At 41.5% G+C, this 26,459-nt stretch overlaps 1 protein-coding gene across 1 annotated transcript in view; it reads left to right on the top strand.

Annotated features, from left to right (window-relative positions):
• Positions 1–22,775, top strand: part of LMTK2 (lemur tail kinase 2) — a 254,965-nt gene extending 232,190 nt beyond the window's left edge. Inside the window, exons 13-14 of the mRNA XM_086940730.1 lie at positions 12,364–12,609; positions 18,674–22,775. Coding sequence (XP_086796856.1) covers positions 12,364–12,609; positions 18,674–18,702 — 275 coding nt within the window. The 3' untranslated portion in view covers positions 18,703–22,775. The remainder of the gene's footprint in view (positions 1–12,363; positions 12,610–18,673) is intronic.
• Positions 22,776–26,459: the final 3,684 nt, after the last annotated feature.

The following is a 26,459-nucleotide window of genomic DNA, read 5'->3' as shown; positions in this document are numbered from 1 at the left end:
CTTTAGGAGTGGGATCCTCTCCTCCTTTCAAGATGGATATTTTCTTTCCTCTTCAATCTGCATTTTTTGCACTTGCTAATCTAATAGTACTGCCTGAAACTAGTTGATGGGGACTATATCACTAGTTTTGAGCCTTTCTCCTTGACCACAGCATAGTTCTTTGGATCTTAATCAACGTGTTAACTATGGTGACGACATCTTACTCTATCAAGTGATATTTCATTGTTGACTCTTATACATTTTATCTCAAAATAAAAAAACCTTCTTCCTTTGGTCCTATTCCTATGGAACAAATGAAACATTGCACAGCATAGACACCAGACGAGCCATCATACATATCCACATTAATCTCAAAAAGACCATACAATAACTCCTTTATTTTACATGGTGCTATGTTAATAATGAGTTTTACAATGCAGTGATGGTCCTTTTATAAGCCTCAAAGATGAAAGACATTTCCTGCCACAATGATATTGGAACATATGACCTTCAGGTCACTTTGGTCTTTGGTGGGGGAGCATTGACTATCTGACTTGTTTTCTTTTAAAGTTAACCTTATTCCATTTAAAGAAACCACCCCCACTTCCCTGAGTCATAAAATATCCAGCAGGGGGCAGTCAACATACATTCTATATCTCTGGAAATGATTGAGAAGACTGAAGATACAGCAGGCAATACCCCTCTCTGTGCTCCATTTATATCAAAGCTTCTTCTGTTTATGTCCTTTGAAAGATTGTCACATGGGTTAGAGATGGAGAGCACTGGCTAGATGAGGATGTACTGCATAAGAGTAAAAAAAAAAAATCTGTATTCTAACCTCTCTCCCTAGTATTTGTACCTCCCATTCAACCCACTTTTGACTAGTACAGTAAAATCTGAACTACTAGTTGGTAGATGTAAGGCACATACATGTCACTGGCATGGGGTTGGGAGGGAGACACTGGATTCAGTGAAGTTGCTAGTTTGAAACAAGGCTTCACACCACACGTACAAAGCCCAAGGAATCAGAAAAGCACGGAGCATGCCTTTTTTTCTCTCTGGCATGCGTTCCCTTGCAGTTTAGGCTGATTATTCATTTTGTAGTGGAAATCAGCCTGATATGCCTAAAGCTAGTCATCAGTCATAATGGAAAAGTGAGTAGAGAAGAATTATGGGACACGGCACAGACTCTTTATGCCTAGTAGCTTGCAATGTAAAATTGCAAACAATCTACTCATAGTTTTCTTTTGGCATATTCTTGAGTTCAAAATACTTTCTAGATTTACATATTTAAAGCTTATCAAAGAAACCTATGCTTCCTGTATAACTCTTCCCTTTAAGTAAAACCTTTACATGGTTTAAGTGCTTAAAATGCGGCTAAGGATTTTATATATCTGCTTTTTTTTAGTAAGCCATTCTCTAAAGAAATGACTAATTGTTGGGTGCAGACCGAGAAGGGACCAGAGAGATGTGTCCTCTTTCACTTTTGGCACTTGTTCTCCGTCAGCTATTTTTGACCCCCTCCAGCAGCAACGGGTCACACAGCCATACAGAGGTTAACCTTGGAAGGGGCACCCTTTGAACTGATATCAGTCCTTCAATTGCTCTTGTTAACCTCTAAAACCACAAACAAAGATGCTTCCTATTCCTATGGTAGGGCACGACAATGGCTGCCAACACTAGGGCCTGCTGAAGGAGGGTGGTGCCCCGTAAACGGATTTGGCAAGGGAGGGCTATAGCTGCTTGCACCCTTACGTGGCATGCTGTCCTTGTACTGGATATCCACAGTCCTGCAGTTGAATGAAAAAGTTGAGGAAGTGGGCATGACAATGGGGTCATTGTCAGCATGGAGCTCGCCTGAAGCCGCTGGCCCAGGCAGGGCTGCAAGTTACCGAAAACCTGGGTAACTGATACTTGCTAGCTTTGAGACATCCCCCCCCCCCCCCCCCCACCTCTCAACCACCACCCACCTCTTCCCCAGTATCCAAGAGTCTGCTAAGAGTGATGCCACAGTCGAAATGCAGGCATTATGGTGAACAGCATTAAAGCCTTAAAGTCCGAGAGGAAAGCGAGCAAAGAGCAACATATTGGTGACTGTTGGCCAGGACAACAGACAGCGGTGCTGGTCATTCACTCAAGTTTGAGAGGAAGGTCCAGCACAGGACCTGCATTGAGAAACGACTTGGGTAGCCATCAATAACTTCGCCAGGGGCCTGCACACATCACCTCAGGCTTTGTTTAAAAGTCGTCGGGCAATGTGCTATGGAGTGCAAAATTCAGAACTTACCTTGGAAAAAGCCTAGACCAGGGACAGAGATCATTAAGGGAATGTCATACTTGCATTCTAATGGTTGTAAACTCCACATTTAGTAGTGAGTGACAGTAAGACGTGTGTTTGTGCATATATATTGGGGGGGGGTGGGGGTTGTTCTTCAAGGGGAACGAGGTTTGTGGAGATGTTTAGCTTCAGAGGGATATTTCTCACTTTAAGGTGCATTGCATCCTCTACAATGCTTCCCTGAGTTTAGTATATGATTTGAAGTGCTGAATAGCAACTCACTGAGGTCTCCTAGTGTGGTAAAGATTGCGTGTTTTGTGTGAGTAAAAAATTAACATCGGCTAGTTATAACTGCCCAGTGGGGGCGCCCTGATACCGCTAGCCTTGCCCGTACCTGTTAGTGGAGCTACCGTCTAGGGTCAAGGACCGGAGCGGAGGGAGAAAGACTACCGCGCCCAGGGTCCTTTGTGCAGTTGTGCACCCGTCATCATCACCAGAGCGCCAGGAGGCGCCAATGAAGTCTTGGGGCTCCCACAGCACGGGACGCGAGCGGGCCTGCGCGGGCCTGTCTGCGCCTGTCCAAGGCAGGGCAGGGCCATCCCTCTGACCTCTGCCTTCCAGTTACAGCCTGGACATATAAGGTACTGTTATTCCATCTTATTGGCGTTCGATCTCTACAACTCCTCATTTCACACATGTTCTGGTCCGTTTTGAGCCAGGAGGAAGAGGCAGGGCTGGGCCACCCCCCTTTTTGTTGTGTAAGACACTGAACTCTGGACAAACCTCAAAGTCATTTCATTGTTTTATTGTTTCTGGAGAACGCTAGCCTTCTTGACCCCTCTCAACACGGTTTCCGCAGGGCTCATAGCACCGTGTCCGCTCTCACAGTTGTCACCAATAACATCCGTGCTAAGGTCGACAGTGGCCAGACTACCCTTCTGGTCCTGCTCGACCTTACAGCCGCATTTGACACCCTATTTCCCTCCATCTTAGTCAAACACCTCAAGGAGATAGGCGTGAACGGGCCGGCGCTCAGCCTACTGAAATCTTTTTTGGATGACCGTGTACAAAGGGTCAAGCTGGGCGACTTTCTCTCGCCAGCAAAACCAGTGCAGTGTGGGGTCCCTCAGGGGTCATCCCTGAGCCCCACACTCTTTAACATTTGTGACACCGCTTGCCAGACTCGTAAGATCTTTTGGGCTGGAAGTTTTATCCTATGCCGATGATACCCAGATCATGGTCTCCCTCTCACACTCTGCCGGCATCACAGCCCGGAACTTCAGAAACTGCATGGAGGCAGTTGCCGGCTGGATGTGAGGAATTTCCTCAAATTAAATGGGGAAAAAACAGAGGTGCTGATCTTCGGAGGCAAGGAAGAGATATGGTCAATGGACTGGTGGCCTCCTGCTCTTGGGGTTTGTCCTAAGCCCTCCCAGTCCGCTCGAAATCTGGGTGTCATTTTTGACAATAAACTCTCTTTTGACAAACAGGTCAACAGGACGATCTCCACCTGTTGTGGAGCTCTTTGAACCCTGAGGAAGTTGGTGCACTATCTTTCCCCTGAGGCCCGGAAAACTGTTACAGTAGCACTAATCTCCTCTAGGTTAGACTATTGTAATGCATTGTACTTAAGTATTAATAAACAGCAGGTACAACGCCTGCAAGTGGTACAAAATGCAGCTGCTCGGTTTGTCGCTGTCGCCCCCAGACTTTCATCAGCAACCTCCATCAGGAGGGATCTTCATTGGCTCCCTATGCAGGCCAGGATAAAGTTCAAGGTTCTCATCAGGAGGGATCTTCATTGGCTCCCTATGCAGGCCAGGATAAAGTTCAAGGTTCTTTGTCTTACTCACCGTGCCTTGTATGCCGGTGGATCGGAAGATCTCAAATCCTTGTTAACACCCTATACCCCTGGTAGGGTCCTTCGATCTGCTAACAAGAATCTTCTTGTGATCCCCAGAATCTACAAAGCCAGATGGGGCAGGAGGTCTTTCCACTCCCTTGTCCCCAAGATCTGGAATACTCTTCCGGCGGATATTAAAGGTCAATCGGCTTACTCTCTCTTTCAAAAGGCCCTGAAGACTTGGTTCTTCAGGGAGACTTATCTGTAATTCCTTCCCCCTCCCTCACAGCCTATACCATCGTTAGCGCCTTGACGCCTATGGGCAATGTCGCGCTGGATAAATCCCTTTTCAATTCATTCAATTCAATTCAATTGTTCTTGATTCATTCGCTTGCCTATAAGGTGGTGTTATATATTGAGACACTGGTCATGAGTACCGAACGTAAGGCTACAGGTCTGATGGCTGGGTGGGGTGGGGGGGGGAGGGGGGGGGGGGGTAGTGGGAACTTTGGGTGCGTTTTTGACAAGGGCTGAATCAGTATTAACACATGAAATACAGCTCACTGAAAAAAGGAATTCCTTGGGCACCTATGCAGGGCAAAAGAGATCGTCCCTGGGGGCTATAACTTTGGCCAGATCTCCCCTGGGTGCTCCGCAAATTTCGGACCACTTAAGCTTGGATGCTCTAGTTGCAAGTCCGGTTGGTGAGCCAGTTGATGGCTCAGCTTCCAAATCGGGGGGATTGGAGGTGGACCACCTACGCACTTTGAAAGTTACCCAAAATCCGAGATTGAGCTTATCCAAGGACTTGCTGGTTACTTCACTTGGGGAGAAAACAGATTTGCTTGCGCCCCCTGTTTCAACTTTAGCACACACCTTAACTACGACATGCGTAGCTCAAGGTGACCCGGCTACTAGCTCCAAAAGAGTTGCTAGGGAAAGGGAAAGTGTGGCATGCTCCTCTAAATCCAGGTTAGGAGGGGATGATGAGGGTGGGAATGGTGAGCCGCCTGCAAAACGCACAAGGGGGAGTGTGGCATTGAGGAACAAGGCCAAAGCCAGACTTAAACATCAAGCTTTATGCACACGCGAGAATCACTCCCCAAAATCCAATGGTGGTACGCCTCTTTTTTCAAACACTGACCCCCACACCACTGTCGATCTTGGAAGTGATCCAGACCAATGGAAATATTTGGAGACTTTATCTGCTCTCTTAGCGCCTTTTTGTAAGTAAATTAGAGGCGATTGAAGGTAAGCTGTCATATCTCTTAAAATCTAGTAATGAGCCAATTGATCAGGAGGCATGCAGGTGTAAATGTGCGGCACGAGGGGCAGTTAACGTACCCGTGGCCCCGGTAATGCCAGAAGCCATCGGCCCTGTAGGGGGGTAAAAGGGGATTGGCCTGCAGAGCAGGAATTGAGCTCACTGGTGATGCGAGTCCCGCTATGCCCCGACCATTATGTATGACATCGGGTCCCGGGGGAAACACCGCATATCTGGGCCAGGGAGGTTTGGGGATAGGTGGTAGGGTTAATTCCTTTTGACCAGCTGATTGATCTCGCCCCATCCCGTGGGCCCTTCGAGACCACTATATACTGTCCAGGCCAAGTCTACTACGAGGGCTAGTAATCATCATAGTGATGGTCCCACTGTGCTGAAGGCCACGAATACTATGTGCTCTGGAGGTGTGCTAGATCTGCCCCCGGCCGCATGTCTTTGTTTTGGTTCTGGCCGGTGTTCCACCTCTTAGACCAGACCAAATTGAATTTTGGACCCAACTGCGCAATAAAACCGTAGACGGGTTATCTAAACATAAAGGTTTTAGGGTATCTATGACCAACAGTATCATCATGATACGCAGAGATCGGTGGGTGGGATGTTCACTAAAGAACTTTGAGGGTTATTGTGTGGTCATTAATTTTCGAAATCCTGCGGTTGTACAGCCTATTCTAAGGGTGCAGGATCTGTGCCCTATGTTTGCCACCTCCATCTGGGCTTTGCCACCGAGTTATTTTTATAAGCCTTCTGTGAGAACCTTGACGGTTCCCTCCATCCCCTTGTCCTACAGGTTTCAGGCACTTTCTGGTTTAGACGCTCAAGATTGACTACCTGTTAGCAACGCAGTACCCGTTGTCTTAGACAATTTGGTGGAATTACTGGATGATGTAATAGATGTTCCCATGGTTAGTGGAATTTTTATCCGCCTTGTTCCTTGAACCATCAGACTTCATCAGTTCATATTATAAAATCCACTTCTATCTTAACAATAACCGATGGAGACATAATGAAAGTTTTAACATGGAATATTGCGGTCTAAGGGCAAAAAAGGGTGACGCCAGTTGGGAATCTTTTCTTGCCACATATATTATCGCCCTTCAGGAAACGGACGAGGCTAATGAAACCTACTATTTAGATGGGTTTACATCTTTTTGTAAACTCGCTACACCATCCAGCATGGGTAGAGCAAGGGGGGCTACTATTGATGATCAACCTTAAGTTGTCTTACAGAGTAACTTTGATTGACTCATGTTCTCCCCATATCCTAGTAGTAGAGCTGACCGGGAAGAACCTGCCAGCTCTTCTAGTGGTTAATTTTTATAATCCTTTCACTAGAACTGACGAGTTAGAGCATCTTAGAGCTCTCACTGTTTTTTTGGGCAATTATGGTGACAGTACTGAAACACACTGACACGTTAGTCCTGGGTGATTTTAATATTCACGCTTGCCCTACCAATTGTTTAGAAAGGTTGGAGGACGATCATGGCCCTCCGGGGCTAACCCACTTTAAACATACCTCGTTCGGCACTTTTTTAGAAAGATTTTTATCAACACATAACTTGATTAGCCCTGTGCAGTCGGACAGGATAGCTCCTATACCTACATATGTTGGTCATGGCCGTCCCAGTATAATTGATTATATTCTGGTCTCCTCTTCATTGATTTCGACAATAGGCACAGTAAATGCAACAAAAAACTGTCTTAGTGATCACAATCCACTAATATTGGACCTTAATATACATGCTGTAAATAATGGTAGGACCATGACCCAACTTACTAATGCTAATATTGCGCCTATAGATCAAGCCTGCAGAATGAGGTGGGATCGGATTACCACTGACAGTTTTATTGACAGTCTAATTACCAACTGTGCGCAGGAGTTTGGGATCTGTTCAGACCAGGACTCCCAACCACTATTGGTCCTTTATGCTTTTGACCGAATCGCAAAGCAGGTTGCCTTGAACTTAACTGTATCCTGTAGACCAATGCCCGCAATATTTAAAAAATGGTTCGACTAAACCTGTATGAATACCCATAAGGAACTCATACAGGAACTTAAGCAAAAACCTAGGGTAGCGTTACGGGTTAAAAATGCAAGGAGGGCATACAAACTTGCAGTGGAAAGTCGGAAAAGGCAATTAAGGGAGCTAGCGTGGGAGGAGCTTAGCCAGGCCAGTGTGCTGGCCTACAGCTCTAGATTCTGGTCTATTGTAAATAGTCCATTGTTTGACGATTCACCAAACTATAGTAAAGACTGTGTAATTCCTGCTGAGAGGTGGGTGCAACACTTTGGGAAAGTGTACAGCGACGTGACCCCCGGGACTCCCGCAGAAACACTAGTCAGTGATTGCATATGCCACCCTCTTGTTTTTACCATTGATGAAGTTACTCAAGCGATCACATCAACCTTAGGGGGGGAAAGCTCCAAGTCCCGACGGAGTACCAGCTGACCTTTATAAGACAGATCCTAAGCTTGCCCCAAGATCTTAACCCATGTTTTTAATGGAGCCTGCATGTCCGGTTTTCCTCTGTCCTGGGCCAAAGCGGTTATTATACCGATCTTTAAGAAGGGAGCAAGGGACGATCCGGCTTGTTATAGGCCTATTTCGCTCCTCGACTCCGTGGCCAAAATTGTGAGGAAAGTTGTCCTGGCACGACTAACAGAGTGGCTCGATCAAGCAAGTATAGTTTCCGATCTCCAATATGGTTTTAGGCAAGGGAAAGGTACGCTGGACCAATGCCTTAATCTCCATTTGGTGATAGGGAAGTATACAGTTGCAAAGCGCAGGGACCTCCATCTGGCCTTTATGGATCTAACCTCGGTTTTTGACCTTGTTAACTCTGGGTGATCCTCCAAGATACAGGGCTAGATGTTGATTTGATTTCATTTCTGGCAGCCATCCAGGAAAACAACAGCGGCTGCGCGCTTTAAAGAAGATGTAGCCTAACTGATTCATGGGCAGTTAAAAGAGGGGTCCGGCAGGGGTGCATTTTGGCCCCCTTTGCTGTTCACCCTCTATATTAATAAATTAGGGGATTCTCTTATTTCTTGCTGTAAAGATATCCCTAGAGCCGGGGGCAAAATTATTCCCGCACTTTTGTATGCTGAAGACGCGGTGTTGGTGGCGAGGACTGCAAGGGAGCTGCAAACACTTTTAAATTGTTTTATAGATTTTATGGAGTCATTGGATCTCATCACTAATTTTAAAAAGTCAGCGGGCAGCGAAGATAAAATTCTATTGCAAGAGACTAGAGTTAGTAAAAGTCCCAGCTTTTCCATATCTAGGGGTACATTTTGATCACCGGTGCTCATGGAGCACACAGCGTGCACACAAAAAACGTATTAACTAGAGCATCGGGGGCCATTTTAGACTTTATTTATTTATTTGCGGGTTTGTATCGCGCTGGCATCACTCCCGAAGGAGTATCTCCGCGCCTTTGGCTTCTTCCAAGAATTAAGCAGAGGGGATGTTAAAAAGCTGTTGTGGTCTACTGTTTAAACAAGAAGGTTTTCAGCATTTTCCTGAAAGGGAGGTGATTTGCACATAGTCTAAGGGATAGTGGGAGACTGTTCCAGAGGGAGGGTCCGGCTATTGATAGTGTTTTTGCTCCATGTCGAGCCTTCTTTGCTCTGGGTACACACAGGAGGCCTTGTTCACTAGATCTAAGAGTCCGAGATGGTATATAAGGTATGAATTTAGTGGTCAGATATGCAGGACCCATTCCATTCAGGCTTTTGTGGATGGTACAGCATACCTTGAACTTGGCCCTTTGTCTGACAGGTAACCAGTGTAGTTTTGTCAGCAGAGGTTTAGAAGGCGTGCGAGGAGTGGCATTCAGAACCAGGCGAGCTGCCGTGTTCTGGGCCACCTGAAGTCTGTTCATAACTCCCTCGTTGGCAGACAGGAGTAGGCCATTGCAATAGTCCAGGCGACTCAGAACAAGCGCCTGGACCAGCATCTTCCTCGTGGTACCCGGTAGTAATGGGAAGATTTTTCGCAGCATACTGATTACATGAAAACAGGCTTCCACCACCTGGTTGCCATGTTGTTTGAGAGTGAGCTCCTGATCTAATCGGACACCCAGGTTCTTAACAGTTTGTTTGGGCTTGGGCACTGGGCTAAGATCTTGTGGCTACCATTCTGGGGTCCAGAGCATTTTTGCCTCACCAAACAACATGACTTCCGTCTTCCCAACGTTGCATTGCAAGTAGTTGGAGGACATCCAACGTGCCACTGCTTTCATGCCCTGGGAGAAGGAGTTTCTGACTTCAGGTGTAAAGGTTTTAAAAGGAAAGAGGAGTTGCGTATCATCCGCATAAGATATTGGGATGAATCCGTATCGTCTCATGATGTTAGCCAGGGGTGCCACATATATGTTGAAATTGTTTGGGCTCAGGCAAGAGCCCTGTGGCACCCCCTTGGGGATTTCAACCTCCTCTGACCTATATGCGCCCATAGCTACTTGCTGGGTGCGGAATGTCAGAAAGCTCTTCAACCATGCCAAGGCCTCCTTCTTCAGGCCGATGTTAGTTAGCCTGGAAATCAATGTAGGGTGAGAGACGGTGTCGAATGCCGCAGACAGATTTACTTTGCAAAAAGAATAGGCTCAAAACCACTCCCGGCACTTATGAAGATCTATAATGCCAAGTGCCTACCTATGACAACCCATGGGAGCGACATCTGGGGTTACACAGATGTCAGAGAAATCCAGGGGGCCGAAAACTTTTTTGCGTAGTCTGCTTTCGGGCCCTGCTTCCATGCCAACTTTTAGCATACACGAGGAATTAGGAGCAAGTTTTATTTCCGATCAGATTGCGGTTGCCCCTTTATTGCGTTGGCTGAGAATTTGGGCACAACCTACTCCAAATCTTAACCAATTGATCATCCAAGATTGTCTTACCCTAGAAAAGGTTTTCGACATTCCATGGATTAGCTATATTAAGGACCAGATGGAAATGCTTGGCTGCCCAGATTTATTTTTGACCCCCACAGCATTGAGTAAACCGGCCATCAGAGACCTCAAGCAGCAGTTCTTAAAAAGACGAAGGGTATTAAGGGAGGAGAATGAATTGAAAAAACCCATGGTGAGAAGATTTGCTATCCTGAGCTTGGGACGACAAATGCAACCATATTTATCTTATATAAACACCATCTCTTTGTTCTGACAAGATTCAGGCTGAATATGGTTCCCTGGCTCCGTGCTTTTCCTAAAGGGTACTTGAAAGAAGGAACATTAAGTCCTTGTCCTTGTGATAATTTCTCGGACCAGAACACTCTTCACACAATATTTTTCTGTGCATATTACAATCAACTGCGCAGAAACTGTATCATTCCTTTGCTTAGAGGTTGTAACTTCGAACAAGTTAGGCCGGCGCTGGTATACTTACAAACGCTAGCGTCACCCATGATCTGTTTTGGGGTAGCAAGTTTTCTAACAGGAGCAATCAGGCATAGGAACAGGTCACTTATGAGCTCCCCTGTGGATACGGCAATGGATCAAGTTATTTAAATTTTACTTTTTGGCTTTTACATGTAAAGATGATCAAGTCTGAGCTGGGCTAATTTTAGTTTACTTATTTATTTACTCCCAGGCCTAATTATGTACTGGTACGCTCTATTGTCATTTTTGTGGTTATCTTCCCTGTTATGGATTTGAGCAGTGTCCCCATTCTTGTCTGAATTGTTGTACCATGTGATGGAGTGTATTTTATTCTATTGTTCCCTATGGGAGCGGTAGTCTATGAACACCGAGTGGAGCAGGTCTCTACGAAGATTATTAACTGTTTTATGTTTTTTTACTCTCTGTCTGATACACGGACACAAGACGGGGGATCTTAACTGATTCTATATCTATGTATTTTATGAATGTAGATTTGATCTGTCCTGTTTTGTTATTTGCACTTTGATGGCTTTAATCAGCCGAATAGAGTTAATTCTGTGTGACAAAAAAAAATTGCCCAGTGGTATACGAGGTTTTGCAATGTCCCACAACACCCTTACTAACTGTTCATGCATTGACAATTGGCTTATTGTACTTTAACTGTGTTTGTGCGTGAGACTAGCGCACTTAGGGATATGCTACTTTCTTGGCCTGTGCTGGAGAATTCTTTTCTCCCCTTAGCCCTGGAAAATGAGCGGGTCTAGATAGAGCGCACAGTTGATTGGACAGTCCGCTTAAACTACAGGTTCAGTTCTCTGGAAATGTTACATTACGGTAGTTAATTTTCACAGGCTTGGTGGTAGGGGATGACATGCTTCTGCAGCATTTGTGCAGATAGTTGTGAAAGGTACACATTTATAACCGATTGTTTTTAGTTTCAGTTTTTAGTTTCAGTTGTTTGTTTAGGAGTAATAATAAATTAGAGTTAGCATGTGTTGCCATTCAGTCAGTAATTCTATGGCATAATTACTAGTGCTAAGAACGAGGCTCATTACACCTGCACAAACCATCAAAAGGTTAGAACTCTAAATGCTGGATTCCCAAAGGCTCACTTGGAAATACATGTCCAGGAATTCTTCAAACATATTTAACATTCCATAGATGACTGATGTCCTCCTCGTCAGAACACTCCACATTCCAATTTAAGAACCAGCTTTCACCAGACATTCTGAACTTGGTACATTTTATTATTAAAAATAAAAAGTGGAAATCACATAATTAGTAATTCCAATTCGAAAGGGGCACCCTAACAATCAATTAGGACCGCTAAAAGGTAAAACGGGCACCGGGCGTTTCCCCAGTGGGCCGCTTGGGTGGGGGCCGGTTTTAGACCCCTGGGGGGGAGGGCGCTTTTGTTACCGGGGGGTAGTATATCGGTCCCCAGCAACAAAAGCAGCACAAAGCAGAGTTGGGTTAATAGTTTCAAAGTCAGTGCGATTCTTTGCTGTTATGATCATACGTATTATCTAAAGTGACAGGCTGCAGTCCAAGCCTCAGCATTTTTATTTTGTTAATTGTATTTGATGTTTATTTCTATTTCAGGAGGAGGGTTTGAGTGGGACGATGACTTCTCTTCCCCACAGCCATCGTATCTTTCTAAAACAGCCAACAGCCTGATTAATAGCAAGCATTCGATTCAAGCATCCAAGTATTTCTCTCCTCCGCCACCTCCCAGGAGTCCGGAAAAAAGCTGGACACATGCCTCCCCATATTCTCGGTTCTCCATCTCTCCTGCAAACATAGCGAGCTTTTCTATAACACATCTTACAGATTCAGACATTGAACAAGGTGAGTGTTGCTCTTTTGCCTACTTAATTATTTTGTATTCCATCTAAACCAATATTCGGCGCACACTAGTTCTTGAACATTTACAGTGGTGTGTTGCAAAGATGGTAGCAAGAGAGTTGTTTGGTAGGAAGACTTAATAAACTTAGAACATTTTGAGAAGATCAAACATTTACATCTACAGGTATTTTTTATCAGATTTCAAGTATTTAAGCAGTGTAGCCTAACACAGAAAATAGTGAGGTGTTTTAGAAGTAAGACAAGTCAATAGAACTTGGAAAATAAAATGGCTACGATTAATCACAGTGGGGTAGTATTATTAAACAAGAGACCACATTGTCCTTCAGGCTAGACATCCGCAAGAATTTTATCTGGGTTTTGTTACTGTAGGAAACAAGACTTACAGAAGAACGGATATCTGCAGGAAGAGAGATCCATGCTTTTGGGGTAGCCCCTAGGCTTGTTTTAAGGTTTTAGCTTGCTTCACCTTTGTAAGTGAAGTCTTTTTAAGGAACTTTCTGCACACAAAGATATGTTGACTGGGATGATTATAAAATATAGTCTTACAATATTTTGCCTTATATGAAATACTGTTTAAATTTGAGACCAGTGTGGGGTGACAACTAGCAACAAGTGTGTAGTAACTATTCCTATTCCAATTTCACCCTCCAAGCTAGCCGTCACTCCAAATGCAGAATACCTTCTTGGCCGCTACAGTTGAGTTAAGAAAGCAAAAGAGAAAGGCTTAGTTTTTATAGCAAATGTAATTGGTAATCTATGGATTTAGAGTAGAGTACAGTAAGAATTTATTAGGGTCCACAGTTAATCACCAGGATTTGACATGGGAGAAGGGGATGGCGGAGTTACGAAGATTGAGCTGCCAATTCTGGATTTTGAATGGAGGTTCTTCTAAGGATTTGGACAGACAAAACAAAAATGTCTAATGCGTAATTTTTCAAATGGCAGACTTTGGAGTTGGAGGGGCTTCTTGGTTAGGGCACAGTGGCATCCTCAAATTGAACAGAGAATTCTAGCTTGATTAAGAGTACGCCCTTTGCCAATCTAAATGAAACAGATGCATAATAGGGCGCTGCTAGAGATCTGCTGGATTAATTTTGAATACATTGCTATATCCATGACAGGAAGGAGATGACCCATTCAGATCTTTCTGATGGGTCTCAACCACTGTAACCAACAGGTTAGACCAGAGACTTACATGCCAGACCATATCAAAAGCCTCTCAAAGGTCTAAAAGTACTGCTAAACTAGAGTAATCATTGTTACAAAGTTGCATTTTTCTTTGAAGTCTCGCAGGCAGGTGTGAAGTAAAAGTTTTTTTTTATTTAATTGTTTTACTTTTTATGCCATTTATGGATCGTGGAAAACTTGATGCATATTTGTTTTCCTGCTGTTTTGATGGTATTAAAACATGGCTCTTGACTGGTGGAGGAAGTAGTTGCTTTCATTTTATTTTTTAAATATGACCATTTGGCATTTAGGATCAGTGCCTGTTGTGTTTTTCTCCGGTCTTTTCAAGATTTCAGATTGACTTGAGATCAGGATTTAGGCTCTCTAGTTTGTGTGAGTTATGTGCTTATCTTGCTGTCCATACGTTTTTCTTATGAAAGGTTTGTGAGTGTTGTGTTTATTTTTACGAAAGAGCAAGATTAGTTTTATATATACAAAGTACAGTCAGTGATAGTAACTTATTGTTGGGTGACGTTATGTAGGAGTTCCCATTGTATATTTTACATTTCCATTTTGTTTATAACTTTGGTAAAATCTGATGAATCTGCTCAAAACTTTCCAAAAAATGGAAATCTGGGTTATGTTGGATGTCTGGTTTTGCTTAGATCAGTCAGCCTGATTTCCATTTTAACTACTGAACGGGTTAGCACCAACGTCAAAGTAGAGCTTTACTCGGAGAATGGGCTTTGTCTGGTTTAGTGTAAATCTATTGGTGTAAATCTATTACATTTGCCTATAACTTTCATGCTATTTGATCGTTTTGCATAAACTATGGCATACATTCGGCATGTTCAGCTTTTCTTGCTATTTGTAAACGTGTGCAGTCCCATCAAGGCTGGGCTTAATTAGACAGGGGGTTGGGAAGACCAAAAATAAAATAATTGCTAATAGCATTGGCAAACATTTAGCATGCTTAGTCTTTCTTCTGTGGGTACGGCAGAGGCTGGGGCAGAGTTAAAAAGGGAGGGGCATAATCGTTTTCATGTGCTACTAAATCTGGTGGCTTCATAATAAAATCGAATTTAGGACACTTTTAGCAAGTTGAACCAGTGCAGCAGTCGCCAGTTTCATTCAGATCTAATATGGGGGTAGGCATTATTAAAGGGGGGTCAAAATCATTGATGTGCTAATAACCTTGCAGCTGTTTCATGGGTCTATGTGAGAATAACATGCACATATGCTTTTCCTCTGAAATGTTGAGGTTCATGAAAATTCAAAAAGGAGTTGGGGGGGGGGGGGGGGGGGGAGTGTTCGTTTTCAGAATGAATGAATAATTATGACATTTTGCTGGGGAAGCCAAGTACTGGGATTTCTGGTTTCAATATCTGAGAAGAGCAGAATTATAATGAAGGATGGAAGTCAAGAAATTAGCAATTTTCTGTGTATTATTATTATGGTGGCATTTCATAGTGCCTCTATGAATTTTGCAGACATTTGTCTTGTTTAACTTCTAGTATTGTAACTTTAATGCAAATCTGAAATTCACATAAAAAAGATGACAATTAATGATGAGTATGATTACAATATAAAACCATAACTCACCCACAAAGGGTATGGGCATGAAACCATGGGAAACACCAATGTCATTAACAAGATCGGTATTTTCAGTAGATCTGCAAACCTATGGGAGTTGAGGCACCCACTTGATAAACTGCTTCCAGCTAAGTCTTGAGGAACTGTTTTTTAGGCTTAGTCAGTTTTTTGTCTTTATGCGTCAGTTTCTCTATAATGTAAGGACTAGAGCGATGGTTCACATGGTTCTCAAAATGGGTCATGCTTCTAAAATTGAGGGTGAAATTCAAGTTCTGCTATCCTTCTGAGAATAAATTAATACAACCTCCATAAAGTCAGGGGTCAAGGCAATGAATGTTTGCCACACTGAATTTAGGCATAATGCCTTGATTTCCCTTACCCTTTTGCCAAGTCAATGTCTTCAGTTCAGTTCTGGCCAATTGGGCTGAAAGTTCATTAGGGCTCGTGGTTGGCTCATTTACACAGAGAGACTTCAACATATGCCTGTGTGTGCTAGGATTTGTTCCTAAGCGACGGCCACCTCTCTCCACACACTGTGCTGTACAGCTACTTCTTCTCCAGGGCAGGTCAAAGCAACAGGCTATATGCTATAGTATGCAGCCTATTTCTAGCCTTGGGGAGAAATGCAACCTCCTAAGGTCTCTTTGTAGTTAAAAGGCCCGCACTGGTGCAACAGAAGTCAAAGCAAATACAAACCCTTGACTTGAGGAGGGCCAGTGACCAGTTTGATTTAAAAAAAGGAAAAATAAATGGGTACTTACTGAGACCATGGGCAGGCGAGTCAATATGCTACTTTCACGCAACATAAAACCACCATCTAAAACGAAGGGCATCTGCACAGGCTTTCTTCCTTAAGTTTTGCAAATAAGGGGAAAGGGACACCAACTTGCCGAGAACTTTAGCAATTCAGGAATGCAGTGCAGATTCTCTGAGTGGGATTTTTATGATTTTGAGCTTATCATTATCAAATATCTGTACTGCTAAAACACAGCCACAGGAGCTACCACATTGACTTGGAAGTTGAACTGGCCCTACCAAGCAGTGAAAACTACCATTTTCTACTGCATGCAGCACACCCATACTGTGCACAGTCTCCATACACCTTACACACTAGTCCAAACACAGAGTATAGTACATAGATAAAATTGAAGGTCCTCAGTTGTGTGGGACTGAATACATTTCATGCAACGATCAATAGACTCCACTTGGTAGAACAGCTAAAAGGCCTCTGCTGCACTAGAATCTCAGCTTCCACCAACATTCAGTCTCCCATAGCCAGGTCCCTGATGGTGTAGTAATCCTTCATTATTGGGGGAATTAAATTGGTTATACCCCTATGCCAGCATAACGTTGTGATGTGTTGGTAGGACGTTAAACTCAAAATATATTAGTGTATCACTGATTGTTTACTTATGGAGAAACTAGTGTGCCAGGCAAAATGTAAGGAAGGCGTTTAACTGCCATGCACATGCCCACATAGGTGTGGAGCAGGATTCAGAAAATCTACCCATCTCATATCTGAAAGCCACCTAGGAATGGATAAAACAACAATAGGATGAACACCTAATGGTGAAAAATCGAGGGTCTTCATCTGTATTACCGCCATACTGACTTCGCTTTCTAAGTGCTACGATCAGCCACTGAGTTATTAGACCAGGAGTTCAGTTTGACCGAAAACTGTCGGTAATCTTACCCATAAAATAAATAAGGACTTTTTACATGTTATTAGGAATATATATTTTATATTACATATTTTATTTTGGGGTAGTGAGCTTAAAAAATGTATTTTTGGATACTGGGACATGTGTGTTGAAAATATTAACCAAGAAGAGAACACTATTTAGTAAAGTATTTGAGAATGTAGCAGTTAAGGAAACAAATGCCCTTTGCAATGTTAGAAACACATTCTTCCTGTTGGAAGGGAGAACTCGTTAAGCTTTTCTCATAAAGAAATCGCCATTAGTGAGCACTGATTAGAATTTGAATATTCAAGCTTTGTTTATTTACCCTTCATCAATCGATTGAGAAAACGGTGTCCAGGCCAAGCAAAGTTGTGATTTGCCACAGCTCTATTTACTGCACAATTTGTGTATTTTCCCAAAAAATGTTTTTAGTTCAATTGATCAAATAATGCTGCTTAATGTGTCTTTCCTTGACACATACTTTAGATAGTTCTGCCACATGATTCGATCCTCCATTACCACACATTTCTACTGGCCCAGACAATAGTAAAGCTTGTCAGAGTGGTTTGAAGATCTGCCATTATGATGGCGAAAATCCTGTTTCACATATATATGTGTCTTGAGGTGAATTGGTCTGGTCCTTTGTGCGGGATAGGTCTACCTTATACCTCAGCCCTCTGCTTCTGAACTCCTTCCCTGCATGTGGTAGCTGCTTCACCCTCCCTATTAACAATAAAGCTTAGCACTGTACACAAATCGTATGTTAGCAAATAAAGTGAGAGATGCGTATCATGTCAAGAGAACACTACCCTTATTGTTAGTCGTGTTTGTTCGATTGATGATGGCAAGATCCTGAGATCTTCCCCATGTTCAATTCATTCCAAAATTGGTGGTCTATCATAAATTCGCGAGATTTCATTTAACTATATGGGATTGGATTGCTAGGACTAAGGAGCTAGGGCAGATTTTGTAAGCCACCCATGATGTGCTGCATTTAATACTAATTACTAGCTATTTTTGGACTGGTTGAAATAACCCGTGAAGAGTAGGGGTTTATGTCTTGACCTGTCTAGCAGAGAGAGCTGGTAAATAAAAAAATAAATTTCTAGAGCTGTGGCAGCGAAAATACAGCAGAGGACATAAAACAATGTTTCAAAATAGAAATACAAATATAAATTCTTTATCAAACTGATAAAAATATGAGGAGGTTGAACAATGAATGTGAAAAGTTGTATTTGCACTGGCAATACATTCACTGATAAGCGGTGAGATACCATTCACTGCTAAGTGACTTATTGACAGTTAGTTGTGGTGAAAACATTTTTTTCAACATTCACACTTGATTCTTAATGTGACATTGAGTTAATGTGTGAAGTGACCAGATGTATGGGAGTGGAGCAGGTGTTGAAAGCTGCAGTTGGTTATATTCAACAAATTCAAGAGCAAAAATGTAATACAGCAGTACAACTTCTGTGGGTGTCTAAAATGTTGTTTCACTTAATGATGTGCAACATAATACTGGTATGCATAGTAAATTCTTGGTTATTACTTCAGTGCCTCCGAAATTCTCATATATTTTCAATTTTTTTCTTACTCTTTTATAGGAAGCAGTGAAGATGGGGAAAAGGATTGATTACTTTTTGTGCCAGGATTACATATTTTTTGATTTTCAAAAAAGAACTATTCATATATAGCTCACTTGCACAGAAAGCAATGGAATTTACCACAGCGTCATGAAGATACCATAGGAAATGTAGCATGGAAGTGAACACTGAAAGATGTCCTGTTGAAATCAATATGTTCAATGAACTTGTTTAATATTCTGTTAAATTCAGTGCAATTTGCTTGTCATTTGAAAATATAAATCAGCAGCTATGCTCCCAAATACTTGAAGTACTAAATCTTCAGATATTTGTTTTTATGAACTGGATGTTGTTTGCTTCGTTTGGGAATGTGTAATAATTTTCTTATTTGTTTTACTTTGTACATGATTTACTTGACGTGCTTGTATATGTATTTCCCCACTTCTTTACAACAGGTGATTGTTTGTTTGAAATGTTTTGTAAGAATAGACATTAGTTTGTAGTTGCATTTGTTGATACAAAGTGACAAAGCACACTCCACTACGTCATAGTTGTCACTAGTATCTTATCATTGCACTATGAATTTTTGCTTCTTAGCCTGTGTAGATGCCCTGAAATAGTCTTGAAATCAAGACTGGCATACAGTTAAAACTTAATGGCTTATATGTTCTTTATGTGAATTGCAAGTCTTGAAAATTAAAACGGAATCTCACACTACCAGCTGCAGAACACGTAACACGTAACATACAGTATGCATATAGTTAATAGTAATTATGGGTATGTTTACATGAACAAGAAATCAAGCTGTAAATATAATCCTGTATGTGTATGCCTGGCATTTATTTTCAAATATTTATGAAAGAATTTGACTTTTTTTTAAACTATGATCTGCTAGATTAATTTGGTATTTGAGTTTAGACAGCAACATTTGATGTGTGGCATAAATATATCTTTATGGTCTTGTGATGCTCATGTGCATGTGTCATTATTTGTGCACACATGCTTAGGAATTTTGAACAATGAAGGATCTGCCAATCTTGCAAAAGATTAATATAAAGTATAATGCTTTACCCAAAAGAATTTGTGACTTGGAACTGTGCTCCAAGCTTTATGTTGAATGAGATTTTACGTACAGCACTGTTTGAGATTGATCTTTTAAGAAATGTAGGGTGACACAAAAATCAACTGATCAGATGGTTGTGTGTAGAACAACGTTGCGTTCTTCCAACTTTTGTAACTAAATGTTTTTTTCGTGCATAGTCTTTGCCATGCAAGCTTTTTTTTGTTTGGTTTTTAGTTGAACCTGCACTGTCAGTCTAGTTTAAAAGAGATTCCACAGCCCCACTTTCTCCAGTAGCTTGTCACTTACGTTGAGCACCGTTTAAGGGCATTGTGGTGTTGAGCCTTGTTTATATAAGCTAATTTGAAAACACTAGGAAAATAAATCCCACGGGGAAGCCACCATTTAATAATTATGTGACTTTTCCTTGTAATACGAATCTTCTAGTAGAGTTGGGGCCATGTCAATTTTGTCTGTAAATCAAGTCTTGTAATCTTACAAGTAGCTTGTTGTGTTGGATCTTTCTCCTTTTTGAACCCAATGCACTTGTAGGCTTAATTTGTTTGTTTGTTACTTATATGAAGTGGATAGGGCATTACAATTCATAACCAACCTAGTAGTGTACTTTATTTATATGGACCCTGCATGACTCCTATGTGTCAATAGCATCTTTCTCAGATTTAATTTCCCGCTTGTAGAATGTTTTCCTCCTCCTTGGCACTCACGTCCATTTTCCAGTAAATGGAATCTGGGCAGCGAAGATGGTTTAATCTTTGTGGTCGATATTTAGTGTGTGCCCACTTTTTGCAATCCACCCATATGTATGCTGACCTCATGTTTCCTTCTTATGATTGTTTTTATAATCGTGATGGCTCTGCTCTTATGTTAACCACTCACCATATTTCTGAATGGCTGCACTGCTCTTTGTAGCCAGACCTTACTCCTGGTTACTTTCCAACTTCAGCAGGCTTTGAAGTCACCTACCAAATTGTATCACAGTATTTAGCCTCTGTCTAAAAACCACTGAAAACCTGCTTTTTAGCAAAAACATAAGAGCAGTATGTGTTCCTCTGCTTGTGTGAAATACATGTAGTCCTGTTCCTAGCATTCATGCATTTTCTCACTTATGCCACCATCAAATGAAGCACTAATTCGCACAAATACTGGAATTCACTAGTGAAACCAGACACTAAATGGGTGTGGAATCTGAATCGCTTTTGCACAAACTATAGGTGGTTGACAATTATATTACATGCCTTACACCGTCTTCACCGTCCTGCAAGAGAACGGGAATTCATTTCTTTGGTTTTTAAAGGTATTTAGTAATTTGCTGATACATAACAGTTGTATTCATTTATTGATCATGCGGTTTTATTTCCCTGACCTCTTCACCAGCTGAAGTTAAGCCATTTATACATTTAAATGTCTGGCTGCAAGTATAATTTATGTAGCTTCAGTTATTAGGAATGCAAGTGCAGTATGGTATGAATGGTGATACGTCAGTCCTAATTGGTTGTTTATGTTTCATTGATTGGATGGTTTTGTACTCTGCAGTAATGGATGTACAATTTATCTGCCTAAAATTTCAATGGGAGTGAGGATGCAAGTAATGGCTCATCTCCAAATTTTACATTCTTTAAATGAATAGTTTGTCAGTATTCTAAGAAATATGTATTACAAACCAGTTAAACTATTTCAGAGTAAGTTTGCAACAGTAAGCAGACAATTGTGTAATTCCGATTGGACATAAGAAGTTACATTTGAAATACTATCTTAAAACAGCTATACACTAGATCCAAGCCTATTTTTATTGGGTCAATAAGGATTTTAATTTGGAACAGAACAAAATTGATGTCTGGGCCATTAAAAGCCTTAAGCACAATGTCCTGGAACAAGGTGCACTGTACATATTTATCCCAGCATCAGCAAAAATATTAAATTTAAAAAGAAAAGGAAAAGGGGTTTTGTGTCCCAGGAACGCAATGCAGCCATTTAATGTAAAGTCATCATTTTACCTGACTGTCAGTCAAAGTAGTGCAGCATTATGTGGGTGGGTTAGTCATTTCTATTAAATGAGGTGTTTGCGATCTCATTAATTGAATATGTGAAGCAGTAAGTGGGATGAACTTTGATTAGAAAAATGTCATATCTTTTTGTGATTGCAATAAATAATATTCACAGTGTACTTGTTTTAGTTTAAGAAGTACTTGTGCACATAATCTGTTAAATTGCACCCATATTTTTGTAAGTATTTGGTTTTAGCTACAAAAACTTGTATTGTGAATCTATTATTCAAGGAAAATGAATTTACTGCCAGAAATGGCATGTTTTCAATTTTAATACAATTTATAAAGTGATTTAATTATCTTTTGTAGCCATTTCTGGTTTGAATGGCGAGATTCTGTTTTTGTTTTATTGTTTTAAAATTGAAATACCAAGTTCTATGCTGTATGGGAGCAAGTAAACAAGTTTAACTATTTTGCTAAAACAAAGTAAATTTCTCCTCCTTTACTTAGTCTTACGTACATAAATTAATTTGTTATGTATAGTTCATGAATTTAAGTGAATATTCTCTGTATATTTAAAATTCGTAAATACTGTATTTGTGTATATGTAAATATACAATATATATATATTATTGCATCAAGACTTTATAAATGTGGTGGAAACAAGTGTTTGTATTACCAGCAACCTGTTAATCAGATGAACTTGAATGATTTGTGAATATTAATTTTTGTTTCATACATTGTTGGAACTTGCACAGTCTTGTAAATGTAACTTAAATGGTACTGATGTATATACAATGATAAATGCTGTATATGCAGAAATGCAATACGATCATAGATATGAAGCTTTCCAAATGTAATTTAATACAGATCTACGATTATGACAAAATGTCAAGATAATGGAATTTCAGGTCAAACTATCTTTAAATGGTGTACATTTTTAAATTGTAAAATTTTTACTGTACATTGATTATCATGCATAGTGATTAAAATGCTTGTAATTTAAAAAAAACTATTTAATATTCAAAATTAAAAAGCAAGTCTATATTTGTAAAAACATATTTCCTGTACATTTTTATTGTATTCTTAAATTTAGATTGCAACCAATTTCAATGGACTCTTTATGCTGAAGGTGCTTTGTGAAAGAGTTTAAACAATGGACATAGTTTTCTTAAAGCTATGGAATGTAATAATATTACCTGAAATCTGATTACAGTGTTGATGATAAACTTTATTTAACTTGTTTCATTACTCAAACCGGTGTTTCAGTGCACGGATAGCCCAGCACATACACTCATCTGTTCGAAAAACAGAAGATTCTGCTACACTCTGAAGCATAGCAATCGACTCAAAGCTTCTCTTCATGCAGGAGTTTGCCATATGCCTTCACAATCTAGAATTAAATCGGACATGCTGAATAAATAACTTCACCCCCTTCCCTTTGACCAATTTGAGCCAAACTTGGGCAAGATGCTGTTCACAATTCATCCCTTCTACTTATCTAATTTGGTGCAGATAGACCACAAAGGCCTAAAACTTATTAATGGGCAGAGATATCCAAAACAGATAACTTTTCCATTTAATAAGAGATTTCACTATGGGAGACTTTAATCACGAGCAACTCCAAAATTGCTGATCTGAAGACCACCAAATGTTGAAGTCACTGCGGCTTTTGCATTGTTGAGTGCATTTTCTTGCTTTGGCGAATTCGCATGCAAACATTTTTAAGTTACTAAGAAAATACCAAAGGCATAAATCCCCCAAAAAGTGTAAAAATAATTTGTAGACTTACACCTCAATGTACTTTTACACGTATTTGAAATTACTGAAACAGTTCAAATAGTATACCTAGAAATGGCACGAAATGTGAGCATTTCTCAGTATTCTACTGGGAATGTCATGTGACATTTCTTACAACCTGCTATTTCAACAATACAGAATTGTACATACTGTACTATTATGAACTGTGGAAATGCAACCCGATGAGCAAACATTTGTTTTCCTTCTTTTTCTCCATGCAGAAGACATATTTCCCAATAGACAAATCCCAATCCTCCTTTCAATCCTTGAGGCAATTTTAATCTTTTCCAGGGTGGGGAAGTATCTGAAGGTGCTTGAAAACCCCCCTCAAACATGATGTTTGTGGGTGTTCACATACTTACAAGGTTAGGCTCCACCTACTTCGAAACTCCTTATATTGGAGTTACTACTGCAGATTTCTCTTCACCTTTCTTATACCACAGAAATTGTGAGCAGTGTACTTGTGCCGAGCTAGCACATGCTTGCTTTTTACATAACAAAAGCTTTACAAACATTTAATATCAATAACCTAAGTTATCAAAAATATCAGAATACAAACTACTGCGAAACTCTACAATTGGGATACCTCCCCATAGTCACACAAGTGGTAGTGTGTTTGATAAACAACTATACTATATAAATAACGAATTCTATTGCACAGTTAAACCTCATGGCCATAAGCAGCTCACCAATCTGTCCCACATGTTGAATACTTTCACAGAATGGTCATTCTTGACATAAACGGTTGTATAATTACTGCTTTAACTTCAGCTTGATGAGGAAATCCTATACATGTTTACACACTTATCAATAAACTTACTGAGTTTCTCATTCACATCCTATTTCCAACAATCTCAAGTGATGGAGGAAATGGGAGATAAGTATGAGACACTGTGCTATGCATGGCCAAATGACATTATGCACGGGACATGGCCTTTAAACATGCTTCTACTTTCAAAATGTCTGGCGGGCTATGAGCTCTGCTTCGATAATTGCCTGCCTTCAGTCCACATTTTATCACTGTGATCTTCCTATGTTCGAGGCATGTGTGGCCGTAGATACATATGCTTTGCATACTCCTGCCATTTAGTATTGGATCTGGATGTGTGCAAGTTGTTTTTCTTTAAAGAAATCTTTTGAGCCCAAGGTAGAGTGACTCCTCCCCTTGATGATAATGCGCATGGGCATTGACTCCATTGTTAGATTGTTTTCTTTCGGCCGTCAGGTTTGGACATGTGTGCCTCCGCGCCTCATCGAGACTGCTTAGGTGCTCGGTTCGGTTTGTGCTCACCCTCGTCTGTATTGTTTTTGATCAGGTATTCCATCTTGCGTATCGAGAAATAGAATAAGTTATTGCTCTTGAAATTGACGCGCCTCCACCGTGGTGTATCAAGGGCCTCGCCCATCGGAGCCTCCATTTTAAATGTACTTCAGGTTCACCAGAGGATTGCCTTTTTGTTTCTCTCCGAACTGCCATGCAAAATACCCCTGGATCGACCTTGATCTGGTCTGTTACCTGTATTTGTCACCGGAACACAGGAAGTAGGGTTGCAAGGCCTGTCGATCTTTCCGCTCCAAAAAAGACTCTTAGGGACTGTCAGGCACGTCAACACGAGATACAACTAAGCAGTTTCAAAGACACACTCGGCATCAAGATGTCGAGCAGGAGAAACTCCCTGGACCATTTGTTGCAGAGATAAGGCGTTCTTTGTTGAGGGCAGTTTTGGCTCCGACCTTGAGCTTGAAATGGAGATTCAGGACGTTTTGCCGTTTCAACAATCCGTAAGTATGGTATCCCCTGTTCCTCAGCTCTGTCTCAGACAACCTAAGAGACAATCTGTCCCTACTGTACCAAAAACCCTCAGACCACCACTGCCATCAGGCCATGGTCGGTACACAAAGACTGATTCGGACACCTCACCCTTGGATCCGGCACCGTAACACCAGCCAAAGCCATCAACATTGTCTACCTCATGCTGAGTCGACCTTCAGTACTGAGCCGACCAGCCCCATCTTTGGCTCCGACTGGACCTTTGGTGCCAAAACAAACACTCCTCTACTTCGAAACTGGCTCCGAAATCTGATTCTGGCTAGCCTTTGTAATGTGCTTTCCACAAGGTTCAAGATAAACTGGTGCTTGTCGAAAGCAAATACACATCCAGCCCCATACAGGGTGTGTTATTTCCACACTTTTGGTTCCGGCTCCACCGCCATCGAAGAGATGCTTCTCCTTCAAAGAGGCTATTGATATACCATCACGGCCAAACAGAAGAAGGCCACCATTCCTTTACCATTTCCACCACCATCGCCACCTCCACCACATTCACTATCTCCAACACACTCTGATGGAGATCCCTAGGATATAACTCCTCAAGGGTCTCCACACTCGTACACAGGTGGGTAGGGGATGATACTTTTGATACACCTCCCCCCAACCGACCCCTGGACAGTATATGATTAGGCCCTTCGGGGGACATTGACCCAGATCTATACCCCGCTCGTCCATCTCCTCCTGATGACTCTAATTTGTACCAGGGACTCATTGGTAGAGCAACTCCTTTTGATGGCCGCTTTACAAAAGGAACCTCTGGAATAAGGCTTCCTTTTTGAAATGCTTACTTCCACACATAGGGCCTCTCAATACTTGCTTAAGGTTTTGTTGCATCATTCAGATGACTAATGTAGAAAATAATTCCTAGGCAACAAAAGGATCATTCATGCACCAATATACAGAGGGTGAGCCAGAAATAAGGATGACACCTTTATAGACCCTGCTAGAGGCATCATGCCCTGGGTGGATTTAAAAAATATAAAGCTTCTCCATCTGACCCCATGTACATCAGAAGACAGATTCCTTCTGACTTGCTTGTTTTTACCAACGCTCACAAGTGAGATAATTCCCAAGCTGCCAGTGATGCACGACCTCCTGACAAGGAAAGTG

This window comes from Lissotriton vulgaris, chromosome 10, assembly GCF_964263255.1.
Source record: "Lissotriton vulgaris chromosome 10, aLisVul1.2, whole genome shotgun sequence".
Classification (NCBI taxonomy): Eukaryota; Metazoa; Chordata; class Amphibia; order Caudata; family Salamandridae; genus Lissotriton; species Lissotriton vulgaris.
This window is presented reverse-complemented; position numbering and strand designations above follow the sequence as displayed.